We start from the raw sequence: 16393 nt of genomic DNA on the forward strand, positions 1-16393 counted from the left end.
CTGGTAATTGAGACCTGACCCAGGACCTGAGTTTGTTCAGTGCAGACTACATGTAGTCCAGCCAGGACCTGGTAGGTTCCACTGCTATTTCTGTGGGTCCAAGTATTGCGGCACATTTGATTTTTGAGTTAAACTTTAAAATTTGTTAATGTTTTGTCATAAACGTAGACAGAACAAGAGGTACAGGTCCAACAAAAACCCAAAACATTCTCTGCCATGTCCTCGACAAGTCACAGTTTGAATCCTAATTGAGGTAATGTTTCAAACGGGGGTCAAAACCGGTTACAAATTGACAGGTTTTGATTAGTGGAAGTAGAATTAATGATGGAGATTCAGCTGAGCCAGACTCTGGTTTATAGATTATCTTAAATTGCAAGATCAGTGTTCAGCTACATCCACCAGAGTGTCAAACATGCTGTTCTGTCCTTGCAGGGTGTGGCTCTGGACACCAGCAAACTGCCTCTGGATCAGCGGTTACCTCCGTACCCCCTCAGTCAGTCTCACCAGCATCAGCCGCATCCTGGTCTCCCGGGAACCCAGTCCAACCCGCCTGCACCACCGCTCAGCCACCACCAGCAGCTGCACCATCCACCACAGCTCCGGCCCAGCGCTCAGCAGCAGCCACAGCTTCACCTGCAGAACCTACGCAACGCTCAGACGCAGCATTCTTTTGGCATGGTAAGGCTGCTGGTTCAACCCTTTGGGAAAGGAGAGCTCTTAAACCAGTGGCTTACTGGTCTAAAGTGGTCTTAAACCAGCTAACTAAAATGGTATGATGGTTTAAAGTGATTAGTTAGCTGGTTCCCCCTCTAGCTGCCACCTTATCGTGGTGGGGGAGTTTGCGTACCCGGATGATCCTAGGAGCTATGTTGTCGGGGGCTTTGTGCTCCCTGTAGGGTCTGCCAAGGCAAACAGGTCCTAGGTGACGGGTCAGACTAAGGGCAGTTCAGAACCTCCATGACCATTAAAAGATCAAGGACCGAGATGTCGCCCGGTATGGCGGAGCCGGGGTCCCACCCTGGAGCCAGGCCTGGGGTTGGGGCTCGCGCCCGAGCGCCTGGTGGTCGGGCCTTAGCCCATGGGGCCCGGCCGGGCTCAGCCCGAAAGAGTGACGTGGGCCCGCCCTCCTGTGGGTTCACCACCTGCGAGGGGGCCATGGGGGTCGGGTGCAGAGAGGATTGGGTGGTGGTCGAGGGCGGGTGGCCCGGCGGCCCGGTCCATGCTCACAGCCCCTGGCTGTTGGGACGTGGAATGTCACCTAGCTAGGGGAAAGGAGCCTGAGCTTGTGCGGGAGGTTGAGAGATACCGACTAGAGATAGTCGGGCTCACCTCCACGGACAGCTTGGGCTCTGGTACCCAACTCCTGGAGAGGGGCTGGGCGCTTCATTTTTCTGACGTTGCCCACGGGGAGAGGCGGAGAGCTGGGGTCGCATTGCTTATTGCTCCCCAGCTCAGTCGCCAAGATGGATGGATGGATAGTTAGCTGGTTATCCTTGAAAGTCTTTGGATTTTGGACTGTTTTCTGGTCACAGCTTGACATTTAAAAATGGATTCTGAGTGAACCCCCTTTCACACCGGGCTTGCATACAGTTGCGTTGTGATGCAAATGGAGTACGGTGGAAAATTGCGCACATTTGGTGTAGTGCCTGAGTAGGCTGGTGTGTGTTTGCGTTCCTAGTCTTGCTTACAGTTGCATTACTGCCACGTACAGTATGTAGCCATCGCCACTGTTTTCTGCCTCTGTGGAAGTGCGCTCTGTTATCAAAACGGTTTGTGAAAAGCAAATGGCACTCATGTTTTCCAACGTACAGTGGGACACACTACTATCTCATCAGTGCTCATAACATCAGATCACAAAGTTCAGAGTCCGTTGTGTGTCCTAAAAAAAAAAAAAATAGCCATTTAAAGTCACATACTTAAACATTACGCTCCTTGTTTCAGCGATAGAGAGAGAGAGCGAAAGCAAGCGCTGTCTCCGGTCCTGAAAAAGAACACAGACAGCACTGTCTCTGTTCTTTTTCAGAACCTGCTGCTTCTGTTCTCTGGATTTTGAAAGAAATCCAGTTTAAGAATTGAAAGAATGTAACCATGTGTTGGTATTATCGGATTACTGAAGCGTATAAATGCATCCCTGCCGTAGACCGGCTCATGCACACGCAATGGCTGATTCAGACAGTTTGATCAGTTGTTTTAAGCACGCACAGGTACTCCAGGCTGAGTTTCACTGCACATTTGCACACAAATGTCCTCCCGCTGGTGATCGGTCCGTGAGCAGGAGTTAATGGACTTATTTAATTTGCCACAATCTTGGGAGAACTGGAGGAGGTGAAAAGCAAAGCAGAGCTGCAGTTGGACATTATTTTCTGGCTGGTGATCACGTGAGATCCATGCGTGAGGACTTCTTGGATGGAGTAGACGTGGACATTGTTCTCTAGCTGATGATCACATGTGAGCCATGCATGGCGACTTCTGTGGTTGAGTGGACTTTACATGTTTAATCTTGGAAATCATTCTACAAGTGGGTGAGTGTCCTGTTCAGTTTTTTTTTTTTTCCTTTATTATTTTGTTCTCCTCAGTGGAGCTGGCAGGCTTTATTTTTATTTTACTTTGAGATAGTCTGTCAGATTTTGGATTGTGTGTGGAGTCTGTTCTCTGTAACAGCGCAGCAATGTTACACACGGACACGGACCTCTTCATTGTTTTTCAGACTGCCTGATCATACAGATTTATTTCATAGATTTTTCATAGTTATATTGATAACAACACTTATAAGCCTGCACAAAGCTGAGCTTTGAGGAGAGACCTTTTTTAACAGGTGGCATTCATGATGGACGTTCTCCACTGTGACTCTTGTCACAGTGGAGTGCGGCTGCTGTTTTTGCTGTGACTGCATTAAAATGAAATGTTATCACTTAAAAATGAGTAATTATAACACAACACCACACTTATGTAAATTTTGGAATTAATCTGCAGCTCCGTTCTTAATGTTAGCAGCTACATTCCATTCAGTCATGCGCTGGGACATTTTCCTCAAAGAAACGTAAAAGCTGTGGGAAACAGTCGGAAAAATGAGTACCCACGAGTACTTTGTTTTGGGCAATCTCCATAGCTGTTAGTTACAAATGTTGTATATTTTGAGACCGGTCACGGAAGTTCACAAAGTAATCCCGGTGTATCATCGGGCCTAAATCGAAATGATGATTTTGGTGCAACATGTCCTTTAAATTTCTTGATGTCTTGCCGTCTCACTCATATTCTTGACACTTGCTCTTCCTCCTGCTTTGTGAGCATCAGCAATTCTTTTTCTCAAGTCTAAACTGATTTCTTTTGATGTTTTCTCAATGACTGCTCGAACCCTGACTGAGGTTTTTATCGTGTGTGTCCATTCTCAGATAACCCTCAGTTTGTACTTGATTTAACAAGGTTTGAGCATCACAAAGTTAATGTTATGTGTCGACGCGGATTGAGGAGCGAACCTGCGTCAGACAGGACCCAGCGCTAAAAATAACCAGAAAGCGGTTCCAACAACAAAAACTATTTATTATACACCTGTGTTAAAAAGTGTAAAAACATAAAAAAACAACGTCCCTCTGGTGGAGTTATCGTGGCTCGCTCTCCAGCGCCCGCAAGGATTAAAGCCGGCGCTCCTGGACTTCCTACCACCGCCAAACACCCCCCAGGTGGACACGACAAACTGATTCTCTGTGAAGCAAAGAGACGGTGAGGTAAATCAACAGATACAACTATATCTTCCAATAAACACACGCTGCCAGCAACACACTCAGGTCAGTGTCCTTTCTTTTTACTTTATGCAAATGAGCAGCTTCTCACAACAAGTGGAGGATCACTTATCCTTCACGCCACCGCAGTGAGAAGCAAACTACGCAATTCTCTTTACAATTCCAATATACTGTGTAACAAAACACCAAGTTACTATCAACAAGTACCTAAACACTTAATTACCTTTCGTGTGTGCTGACAGCATGTGTCCTCACCCCTCCCTGCTTCACGGGCTCGATGTGTCAAACCCAGGCGCGGTCCTCAGCGTCTCACAAACGAACGTCACAAGGTCGAGTTCCCGGCAGTTCTGCTTGAATCACACATGACTTAAATGCAGAACGCCATCCAATTATCTGCTTCAGCTGCAAGTCGTCCAGGTTGCACGTGAGCACCAAGCACAGGTGCTTTCCATGATGTTGATGAGGGTGAAGACTCTTCAGCCAGCACCTTCTTCACAGACAAATCAGCCCTCATGCCACCTGGAGAGCAAAGAAAAGAAAAGAACACCAAAACATCCAGCCACGCCCCCCCCAACACACAACAGTTAACGCACATTATTGCACAGCATTGCTTCAGCAAAAACCTCAATTCTTCAGCAGGGCTAATAATTTTGACCCTGGTAGTTTTTTTTTTTTTTTTTTTTTTAAATAATTGTTTGTGTGCAAAGTGAAATAATGGCAACATCCAGAATAAAACTAGGATGTTTAGAAATGCTATGTTGAAAATTCCTCAGCCTGTTAAGATAGCGGTTGGGAAATCTTTGAAGAAAATGTTACATTTTATTGAATACATTGAAACAGGTATGATTAGTACCACTCAGTACTCCGCAGGATAAACAGTCTCTGTCTAAAATGCTGTAATTACACTGAAATGTTGCATAGCAACACAGTGTCTTTTCCCCTCAAAAAGACATTTCATTATTTAACAAATAAATATGACGTATGTACCAAACTGTTGAGTGAAGAAGTAACTTTGTTGAAGTAATTTGTTGTCATGGTTTTTATCCGTCAGCTGTTCTCTCTTTTTTCTCTCCTCCAAAGACTTTTTGAGGTGTCAAGATGCCTACACGTTTTGTATTTCTTCACTACTTTTACACATTTGACCATACTGTATTTGTGTTTGTGCATGTGAAATGTTGACCACAAGGGGGCAGTATGGTCCTACCTCCACTGCAGTCATGTAGATGAAAGTCACCATGAGATGCCTGAAGTAACTTGGCTGTTCCTGTGCACATGTGACAAGAAAAGGACTAAATTGACTGTGGACACATGACAGATCCACAAAGACTTCTGTGCAGACTTCATTTATTCAAAAATGAAATGCTGAACTTCTGTTGCACTAAACTGAAACCCACTTAAGTGCATGCGTGGGTTCTGTTCAAAGTTAGATTTTATTTTGGGACTCGCACCAACAACCAGCTCTTTGTTTTGTAGCAGCAGAGGTCTGTGCTGCCACCGCTGAACACCACGGGCATACCACTGATAAAAAGTGAGAGTGCTGTGGAGCACTGCGTCCACAACTCGCCACGTCGACTCAAGCAGCAGGCGGAGCAGCAGGCGGAGCAGCAGCGAGCCGGCGTCCCACCTCAGCGACAGGTCAGCCACACCCTGACCACGGACCTCGCCCTCTACAACGTGAGTGACTCAACACCTGCTTTCCAGACTGTCTCCACACGTCACACATTTAACACTTATGACGTTTTTTTGACTGGGGTCAAAGGTCGTGGTCACTAAAATAATTTCCTGGTTATTACTGGGGTCAGAGAGAGTAGCTACAGCTGGAAACTCTTACTAAACACCAGGTTCAGTAAAGTAATATTGACGTATTAGCTAGAATAACTGATTGACTTCAGTCTTCACAGGGGTCAGAGGTCACTGCCACTCATATTGAGTAATCCTTTGAGAGAACATCTTAAAACCCAGCTAGACTTTTTGTCTCAGTGTGGAAAAAGTGCGACGGGAAAAAAATAGGAGGGGGAAAAAACCCCCATAAAAATTCACATCTTTTATTTTTGTGTGTCTGGGTGTGAGATCATTGTTGAGCATGTTGACCTGGAATGATGTCAGTCATAAATCAAATAAATTCAGAATTTAAAAGCCACCATAAATTAAATACAGTTTTTGTTTAAGTTAATTTAACTCCCATCATAAATTAAATACATTTTTTGTTAAAGTTAATTTAACAGTGACTATGAATTAAATTAAATTCATGACCCAAACAATTGTAAAATGCAAAAATAATGAGTAAATAATAAGGAGGATTCTTTATGTAACGAGGATTCTTATGAAACAACAGAATGTGCCTACTTTCAGCCTTTAATGAGCCTTTAACATGCTGACAGAAGGTGAAGATTAAAGCCCCTGTCACACATAGCAAGAATGTGGAGGAACCATGACATGGCAAATATTGCCATAAACCGACGCAGTCAGGAGGAAAAGAGGTGTGGTCAGCCATGTCGGAAGGCAGACAGACTGCCTCACCTCATGCACACCTGTCAGATCGCATCCAAAGCGTGTGTAGGCGACACAGACTGCAGTCAGATGGTTAGATGTATATATGTATGTATATATATGTATGTATATATATATATGTATATGTATGTATATATATATATATATATATATATGATGGGACTTTTGAGCATAATTTGTTGTATTTGATGGGACCTCTAAACATGCGTGGATTTCCATAATATTTCACATGTGATATACCCTATACCAATGTAAAAAAATTAAGCATAGGTAAAAATTAGATTTCCAACCTTCATATTTTTGTTGCACCTTAGTGTGTGTGTTTTCATAATGAGCCGCTACATGTCCTCGCGAGCATGTGCTCAGCTGTCACTGGACAGTTTTACTGCCATCTAAACTTCACTCTGTGTGCAGGCACATGCATGCATACATGGCAAACCTTTGCTGAGAGTCAAAGTACACCTTTGCTTAAACGTTTGCAGTGAGCTTTCCCACTATATTCATGGCAGCAAACTTTAATCCCCCCAAACAACACAACTCTACATCATGATTTCTGCTTGGATTATCACATGGGATTTATGTTTGGTTTGTTTCCAGTGTTCCACCACAGGCTGTGGTTGTTGCTCCTAACGCACTGTGCTGTGAAATGCTCCTGGAAGTGAGATTCATGTTTCATATGTTGTCATGGCGAAACAGTTCCACGTCATATGTCAGACAGAATTAAATGTGATCAAGCAATAATTTGTTTATTACAGCGGAGTGATCCATTCAGCTCTGAGCCTTTGACGTGATATGTGACAGCGTGCACACCTGCCCACCAGCCGCTTGCAGATCTGATGGGAACAATATTTCACAAATATGTTGCCCATGGGGAGGAATATTATCTGCACTGTAAGGTCTGTTACGGATATAACAGCCTGTCCAGATCTGCAGCGGCGTGCACTGTGCCACACATTGACCCACAGTGGACACGGTGCTTTCGGTTTGTTCGCGCTGTGTTCACATCACCTGCACATGGATGGCTGCGTGCCACATACATATCAACGATTCCTTCACGCTCCCGGGGGGGGCGTCGTCAGTGGAGGTGACTTTATAAGTGGCACGTGCAGGTCTTGCTGGCAGGCTTTGTCATGTCCGATCCATCTCAAAGAAAATTTTGAAATTTTAAAAATCTCTGGCACACATTAATTACGCAAACTTGACTTGAACATTGCGCAAACAATTCTAAAAACACTGCGTGCGAGGTGATTGCGTCAGCACACTGCATTACAGCGCAGCTCATCTGACCGATTATGACAAGATGTTAAATCTATCATAAACATAATTTTACAGCTACTCATAAGAAAGAATGAACATGCAACTGTTTTACCAAACTATTAAAATTAAATATTTCAAATAATTACCTTTTAGACTATTCCAAATGTGTTCTCCATGTCATGAAGTGCACAAGAGAGGAAAAAAAAGAAGCTGCAGCTGTAGAACATTCCTCTGTGATTCCGGAAGAGATTAGATGTGTTTTCATCAGCCAAACTCTAAGAGCTAATGATTAATCTGCTACGAAATCAGTATTCTATATAACGCAGCATCCAGCGGCATAATGCGCAGCTTCCACTGGAACTCAGTGGGTTGCATTGGCACAGCGAATTGCACAACAGTGCAGAGGTTAAATGCGTGCAAGTGTCAAGGCACCTTAAGTGAGCATTAGGAGGATTCATCAGGATTTTAGATATGTTGTTTAGGATGACTTGGGGCACTGTTAAGCTTTATGTAGTGTCACAGAGCAGAAAATAGCAACATTTCAATGCTTTTGAGCTGCCTCTAAAAATAAATTCATACAGACACAATTTTACACATTTTTTTCATCAATTGGAACCTATTCAGGGGGTCAGAGTGTTAAATTTCAAAACTCTGCGAAATAAGGACCACCCCTTGTATGTGTGTAATCTAAGCACAGCAGAACACAAGTTTGGTCCCAGAGACATCAAGGCCAAACTTCTGCCGCTCACTTTTCCTGTCTCAGATGGAATGTTTATTCTCTTGACCTGTGATGAGTAATGTAGGAGAATGAGTAATGTCTGTTGGAGAATGAGTAATATGTCTGTTGGAGCACAAACATGCTGTAGCCTGTTTCCTTTGCACACAGGGGGTGCAGAACGTCCCGAGAACCTTTTTCCTCCTGTGTCAAAGTGAGGGGTTGCATTTCCAGGCAGGGTGGCTGCTTTCCAGCATATCTGTCTGTCCTTCACAAATCAGGGTGACCTCGTGTTCATTCAGAATCTCTGCCCCAAGCTACCAGCAAAATCTGAACTCACTGTTTTCAATCTACAGTAGTGTTCAGAATAATAGTAGTGCTATGTGACTAAAAAGATTAATCCAGGTTTTGAGTATACGAGGTCTATTAGACAATAAACCGACCCTTTTATTTTTTTTTTAACTATATGGATTTGAATGACGTGCGATTCCACCAATCATGCTTGAACCCTCGTGCGCATGCCTGAGTTTTTTCACGCGTGTCGGTGACGTCATTTCCCTGTGGGCAGGCCTTGAGTGAGATGTGGTCCCGCCCTCTCGGCTGAATTCCTTTGTTTCACACGCTGCTCGACACGGCGCGCGTTGCTTTATCAAAATTTTTTCTGGACCTGTGAGGAATATTCGAGAAATTAAGCTGGTTTTCGGTGAAAAGTTTAACGGCTGATGAGAGATTATGGGGTGTTTCTGTCAGTGTAAGGACTTCCCACGGAGCAGGACGTCGTGCAGCGATTCCAGGCGCCGTCGTCGGCCTGTTTCGACCTGAAAACATCCTAATTTAAGGCTTAATTCACCCAGGACGTCGTGAGAGAACAGAGAAGATTCAGAAGAGGCCGGCATGAGGACTTTATGCGGACATTCCACTGTTTAAGGACATTTTGTAATGAAAGATGTGCGCGCAAATTCGCCGAGTCGTTTCCGTGACGACTCGGCAAATCTGTGTGCGCCGCGACAGGAAAAACACCTCCGTGTTGAAAACCATTTGTAAAATTCAGGCGGCTTTTGATGGCTTTCAACAAGTGAGTAACTGAGAAATTGTTTAACAGCTTGGGCATGTTCCAACTTGCCCGTTAAGGTTTCCAATGGAGGTGTTTTTCCTGTCGCGACCCCCCGTGGTCAGGTCCGGCCCGACATGCAACTCTGTCCGCACGTTCATTTCATTACAAAATGTCCGTTAACAATGGAATGTTCGAATAAACTCCTCATGCCGACTTCTTCTGAAAGTTCTCTGTTCTGTGACGACTTACTGGGTCAACAGAGCCTGAAATGTGGAAGTTTTCAACTTGAAACGGCGAGACGCTGCCGCCTCGAAGCGCAAATCGCCATCAGGCGCCGTGGGCCGTCCTTACGGCGACACTACCAGACCAAAATCTCTCATCAGCCGTTAAAATTTTTACCGAAAACCAGCTGAATTTATCGAATGGTGTCCACTCAGTTGTGCCTTACAGTTTTGAAAAAATTTTGATCAAACAAAGCAGCAGTCTCTGAGCCATTCCTAAACAATGAAAAAATCGACGAGAGGGTGGGCCACTCCTCACTCAAAGACTGCCCACAGGTGAATGACGTAACCGACATGCGTGAAAAAACTCTCACATGCCCACGAGGGTTCAAGCATGTCTGATGTAATCACACGTGATTCAAATCCATATGGTTTTTGAAAAAAATAATAAGGTCGGATACTTTTCTAATAGACCTCGTATTTCTTATTGTTACATGGGAAACAAGGTACCGGTAGATTCAGTAGATTCTCACAAATCCAACAAGACCAAGCATTCATGATATGCACACTCTTAAGGCTATGAAATTGGGCTATTATTAAAAAAGTAGAAAAGGTGGTGTTCACAATAATAGTAGCATCTGCTGTTGACGCTACAAACTCAAAACTGTTATGTTCAAACTGCTTTTTTAGCAATCCTGTGAATCACTAACCTAGTATTTAGTTGTATAACCACAGTTTTTCATGATTTCTTCACATCTGCGAGGCATGGAGTCAACCAACTTGTGGCACCTTTCAGCTGTTATTCCACTCCAAGATTCTTTAACAACACTGCACAATTCATTCACATTTCTTGGTTTTGCTTCAGAAACAGCTTTTTTGATGTCACCCCACAAGTTCTCAATTAGATTTAGGTCCGGGGATTGGGCAGGCCACTCCAAAACATTAATTTTGTTGGTTTGGAACCAAGATTTTGCTCGTTTACTAGTGTGCCTGGGGTCATTGTCTTGTTGAAACACCCATTTCAAGGGCATGTCCTCTTCAGCATGAGGCAGCATGACCTCTTCAAGTATTCTGACATATCCAAACTGATCCATGATACCTGGTATGCGATATATAGGCCCAACACCATAATAGGAGAAACATGCCCATATCATGATGCTTGCACCACCATGCTTCACTGTCTTCACTGTGAACTGTGGCTTGAATTCAGAGTTTGGGGGTCATCTCACAAACTGTCTGTGGCCCTTGGACCCAAAAAGAACAATTTTACTCTTATCAGTCCACAGAATATTCCTCCATTTCTCTTTAGGCCAGTTGATGTGTTCTTTGGCAAATTGTAACCTCTTCTGCACGTCTTTTATTAAACAGAGGGACTTTGCGGGGATTCTTGCATGTAAATTAGCTTCACACAGGCATCTTCTAACTGTCACAGCACTTACAGGTAACTTCATCCTGGAGCTGATCAATGGGTGAGCCTTTGCCATTCTGGTTATTCTTCTATCCATTTTGATGGTTGTTTTCCGTTTTCTTCCACGCGTCTCTGTTTTTTTTTTTTTTTTTGGTCCATTTTAAAGCATTGGAGATCATTGTAGATGAACAGCCTATAATTTGTTTTACCTGCGTATAAGTTTTCCCCTCTCCAATCAACTTTTTAATCAAACTACGCTGTTCTTCTGAACAATGTCTTGAACGTCCCATTTTCCTCAGGCTTTCAAAGAGAAAAGCATGTTCAACAGGTGCTGGCTTCATCCTTACATAGGGGACACCTGATTCACACCTGTTTGTTCCACAAAATTAACCAACTCACTGACTGAATGCCACACTGCTATTATTGTGAACACCCGCTTTTCTACTTTTTTTTTTTTTTTTTTTTTTACTAATAGCCCAATTTCATAGCCTTAAGAGTGTGCATATCATGAATGCTTGATGAGAATCTACTGAATCTACTGGTACCTTGTTTCCCATGTAACAATAAGAAATATACTCAAAACCTGGATTAATCTTTTTAGTCACATAGCACTACTATTATTCTGAACACTAGCGTGTCTTTTTTAAATTTTTCATTTTATTTTTAATGATATTCTTGATTTTTAAAAAAGAGGAGAGAAAGAAAGAACAGAACAGGCAACTACAGAACATACAGACCACTTTGAACAAACATTCAGAGCAATTAGGATGGGTGATGAAGTTGAAGGGAAGTAAAAATAAGTAACTATGTACAAGCCACTGCAAAACCATCAGATAAAAGAAAAAAAAAGCTACACTGATCACACAGTTAGTTCAAAGTTCACGATGTACTCTGGTTCAGGTAAATGTCCCATTTCTTCCAATATTTCTCAGATTTGTGAACTGCAAGTCTTATTGAAAAGGTCAGTCTCTCCATTGTGTGAATCTCCTTGACAATGTCTATCCAGTCCAGCAATGATGGTGGATCCACACTCAACCATTTGTGAGTTATGGCTTTCTTTGCACCTACTAGTAGAATTAAGAGAAGATATCTGTCCGATTTTGTTAACCCTTGGGGCAGATTGCATAGATAAAGTAAAGTAAAATCACAGGGTATGTTCAGGCCCATTATGGTGTTGATTGCTATGATCACCTTGGACCAGTAGGGTGCATTCCCAGAAAATGTGATAATGTGCTCCTGACATGCTCCCACAGTTCCTCCAACACTGGGCCTTTTCAGGATCATTACATTGTCTACTTTTAATACTAGGGGTAACAAAAAATCGGACCATGTTTTTCCATGCAAATTCCCTCCACAAACCTGAGCTTGAGGTAATGAGCACAGCATTGCATATATTTAACAAGTTGTCATCCGTTATTATAATTTTAGGTTCTTTTTCCCATCTAATGTGTGCTATGTGTTTCCCTATAGCAATGTGTCTTGTATTAAGATTTCTCCTCATTTGTAAACATGAGTATAATGTGGATATCTGTTTCTTTGGAGCATTTCCTTTGCATGAATCGAGAAGGATCTTAACCAGGCCTGTTTCCTCTTCTTCTAAGAACTTTATATTTTTATAGTAATGGTGTCTTAACCGGAGGTATCAAAAAAAAAAAAATCTTTTTTTGCAAATTATAGATTTCTTGAAGTTGCAGGAAGTCTTTCAGTACATTTTTATTGGAAATTCTTCAGTATCCTGTTAAACCCCTTTGGGACCATTGTCTGAAACGCTTGTCCATGTCTGCTGGTGAAAAATCTGTATCATAAGCAGGTCATCGCAAACTCTGGGGCATTCCTTTCAATTTTTGTGTTTTAATATTTTATGCCATATATTCATTGGAACTTTTATACACACAGGGAACAGGTCTGTCTCTGTGTATCTTTTAATAAGAGATTGATTTCAAAGCAATGACTGGAGGAGTGTCTCACAGTAGGACTTTCCATTTAGTCTCATTGGTTGGGTCACAGCAGCCAATGACAGTTTGCATCTGTGCTGCCCTATAATAATCCTCCAAGTGTGGAAGAGCCTTTTGTAACATCTAAAATTTTATTCTTGGTTTTTTCTCTCTCCAAATAAATTTGAGATTATCCTATTCCACTTGTTAAATTGCTTGGAGGGCACATGCACATACAGTGCCTGAAAAAGATAAAGAAGACTTGGTAGAAGGTTCATTTTTATTATGCCTGTGCATGTTCATGGGTAATAATGACCAACGCTGTAAATCCGCTTTCTGTGGAACATGATTGTGTTCGAAAAGGTTGGATAAATCTTTGGATCTTTGAACTTCTAAGTATTTTATAGAAGTATTATTCCAGTTGAATTTGGGCATTTTTTGAACATCTTGTGATGGTTGGTAATTGTATATGAGAACCTGAGTCTTCTGTAGATTTAACTTGCAACCTGAGTATAAGCCGAATGTCTTAAGTAAAAGGAGGAGATTTGGTAAACTCAGGTCAGGGTTAGAAAAACTTACCAGGACGTCATTCGCGTGCAAACAGACTTTGTATGTTGTCCCATTTGTCCAATTGTTACCCCTATAAATGTCTTTGTGTTCTCTGAGAGCCTGAGCCAGAGGTTCCATAAAAAGTGCAAAGAGAGAGGGGCTGGGGGGAAGGGGGGACACCCCTGATGACAGCCCCTCTCCAGCTGCACTGTACCTGATAAATCGCCATTAATCTTAACCCTGGTAACAGGTGAATTATATAACGATTGCAGGCATCTGAGAATTTCTCTGCTAAAGCCACATCTCTCTAAAACTAAGTAAAGGTAATTCCAACATACCGAGTCGAACGCCTTTTCGACATCGAGGCTGACAACTATTGATTCTGTATTTTTCATTTGGTTTAGCAGATGAAGAGCCCTCTTCACATTGTCGTGAGTTTGCCTATTTGGGACAAAATTGGTTTGATCTGTGTCTGTCAATTCAGGAATTATAAATTCAAGCCTTTTAGCCAATATTGTTGCAAATATCCTGTTATCTATGTTTAATGCTGATTTTTAATGGTGTTATGTTTGATGATGTTTAATGTTTTATGTTTAATGGTCTGTAAGAACCACACTCAACTTTGTCTTTACCCACCTTAGGAATGACTGAAATCACCGCTCATTTCCATGAAGGTGGTATCTCCCCCCTGTAAGCACATGATTAAAACAATCCCCCGACAGGGAATTACCAACTGTCAGAAATGTTTGTACCACTCCGCTGGTAACCATCCTCACCTGCCATTTTATTCCCTTTTAGTTTTGAAATGACGTTATTAAACTCATCCACAGTTGTAGTTTGCATTCATCTTTTATTTTGTTCTGTTCCTATTGATGGTAAGTCCTGTGAAGTGAGAAATGCCTTCACAGACAGTAAATCTGTTGTATGAGGATCAGCATACAGTTGAGTATAATATGCCACAGAAGATTTTTTTTTTTTTTTGTCTTTCAGATTATGGTATACCTTTGTTATCTACTGGCTTCTTAATCATCTGTATAAATCTGTCGGCTTGCTGTTTACTTATCCTCCAAGCAAGGAATTTCTTAGATTTGGGACCATTTTCATAATAATTCTATTTAATAAATTTTGCTTTTTTTCCCAACTGTTCTTCATACAATCTGTTTAAAACTTGACATATTTCATTGATTTCTGATAAGGTGTCAGTATCATTATTGTCCACATGGGCTGTTTCCAAAGATTTTAGTTTCATGGTATTTTAAATAGCTCTCTTTTTCCTTTTTCTTTTCTTTTTCTTTGCTGCATCCCATAGGATGCTAGGGGAAATATCCTCCTTATTATTGTGATTCATATAGTCTTTAAATTTGTTTTCTACAAAATTCTTAAAATTAGTATTATTCAGCAGACCAGTGTTCGGCCTCCACAGGGTCTCTTTACATCCATTGTCTAGGTGGAGTGTCAAATACGCCCCTGCGTGATCCGAAATATCTCTCACCCCTATATAGCAGTTTACAATTCTGTGCCTGTCTGAGTTTGACACAAAAAACAATCTAATCTTGAGTACATAAGGTGCAAGCTGGAAAAAAGGTGTATTTTTTGTCTAGTGAGTGCAGCTCCCTCCATATGTCTACCAACTCTGATTGCTTATGCATTTTTTAATATATATTGTTTCTGGTTGAGTGTTTTTAATTTTACTAGAAGAGTCCGGATAAGGGTTTAAGTGAATGTTCCAATCTCCCCACATATCAGTGTCCCAGATGTTTCTTTTACAATCAAATCAAAAATTTTCTTGATCAAACCTTTGTCCCTCCCAGGTGGTCTGTCCACATTAATTAAAGTAACTTCTTTATGGTCTAGATACCCTTTAACCAGTATGTAACGCCCTTCTTTGTCACTGATTTATGAGGAGAGCTGGAAATCCACTCTGTTTGACAGTAAAATGTCCACTCCTCTAGAATTCTGTTTTATATGTGAAGAATAATACAAATTTTTAAACCATTTTGCGCAGTTTTTCGTGTTCAGTAGTAGAAAGATGTTTCTTGCCAAAAAAATGTCTTTTCTCATTTCATTTTAGCAAGGGCTTTACCTCTTTTAATAGGGTTATGTAGACCATTAACATTCAGAGTAATTGCCTTATAATGTTGTTTTGATTCCATCATTAAAATGAGATACAATGTACTTTTTGACCTCTTGATGCTCTGATAAACAAACATGGGTCTGCAAAACAAAAGAATAACATACTAGAACCAATAGCATATGTGACTTCCATATTTGAGGTGCAAGTCCACCTCTAAGACAGTGAGGAGAGTCCCTGAGGTCCCAGAGTTCCCCTCGCAGTGCTGCCTGACATCCTCCGCCCGCCGTGGTAGTGCACATGGAGAAACATGTTATTTCCCAGATTTACGGTCAGATATGAAGCTCCGTGATTTTTAGAGGACTGACGTTCTCTCAAACTCAATAAAGTGGTTTTTAGGTGCTGCTGACGGTACGCTTGAATCCCTGTAGTTTTTCCTGGATGTATTTCACTCGCGCCTCCCAGGTCCACTGTGAGGCTCCACTTGCTCTTCCCCAAGGGGGAACTCCCAGCTTGGACCTGGAGGCGCGCTCCGATGGGTTCTCCGCTCCCACTTCCAGCACGTTCCTCTTCTTCAAATCTTCAGATGTGTCTTCTGTGTTGTAAATCTCATAAAACGCACGCAGTCTGGACGGATATAAAGCCCCTTCTCCTTTAAAATCCTCCTGATTGGATTACATGCTTTGCATTTTGTGAGCACGTCACTGGGATAATCTTGGTCGAAACATACTCATCTTCGTTCAGAATTATCTCTTTTTTACTCCATGCTGAGCGAAGCACCAAGTCCTTTGTGTTATATTCCAAAAAATGTATCACAGTAGATCTGGGGTTGGAGCTCTGTGGTGGTTTTGCGCTGAGTGAGCAGTGGCAGCGCTGTATACCCAATGTAACGTCTGTGAGGGACAGTTCAGTCTTTATAAAGTTCTCTATGAA

The 16393-nt window shown here is 42.1% G+C and overlaps 1 protein-coding gene across 1 annotated transcript in view; it reads left to right on the forward strand.

The window, feature by feature from the left end:
• Positions 1–16393, forward strand: part of LOC117505949 (CREB-regulated transcription coactivator 2-like) — a 104192-nt gene that overhangs the window by 30189 nt on the left and 57610 nt on the right. The window contains exons 6-7 of the mRNA XM_034165485.1: positions 433–678; positions 5214–5414. Coding sequence (XP_034021376.1) covers positions 433–678; positions 5214–5414 — 447 coding nt within the window. The remainder of the gene's footprint in view (positions 1–432; positions 679–5213; positions 5415–16393) is intronic.

The sequence above is a fragment of the Thalassophryne amazonica genome, unplaced genomic scaffold (genome assembly GCF_902500255.1).
Source record: "Thalassophryne amazonica unplaced genomic scaffold, fThaAma1.1, whole genome shotgun sequence".
Lineage (NCBI taxonomy): Eukaryota > Metazoa > Chordata > Actinopteri > Batrachoidiformes > Batrachoididae > Thalassophryne > Thalassophryne amazonica.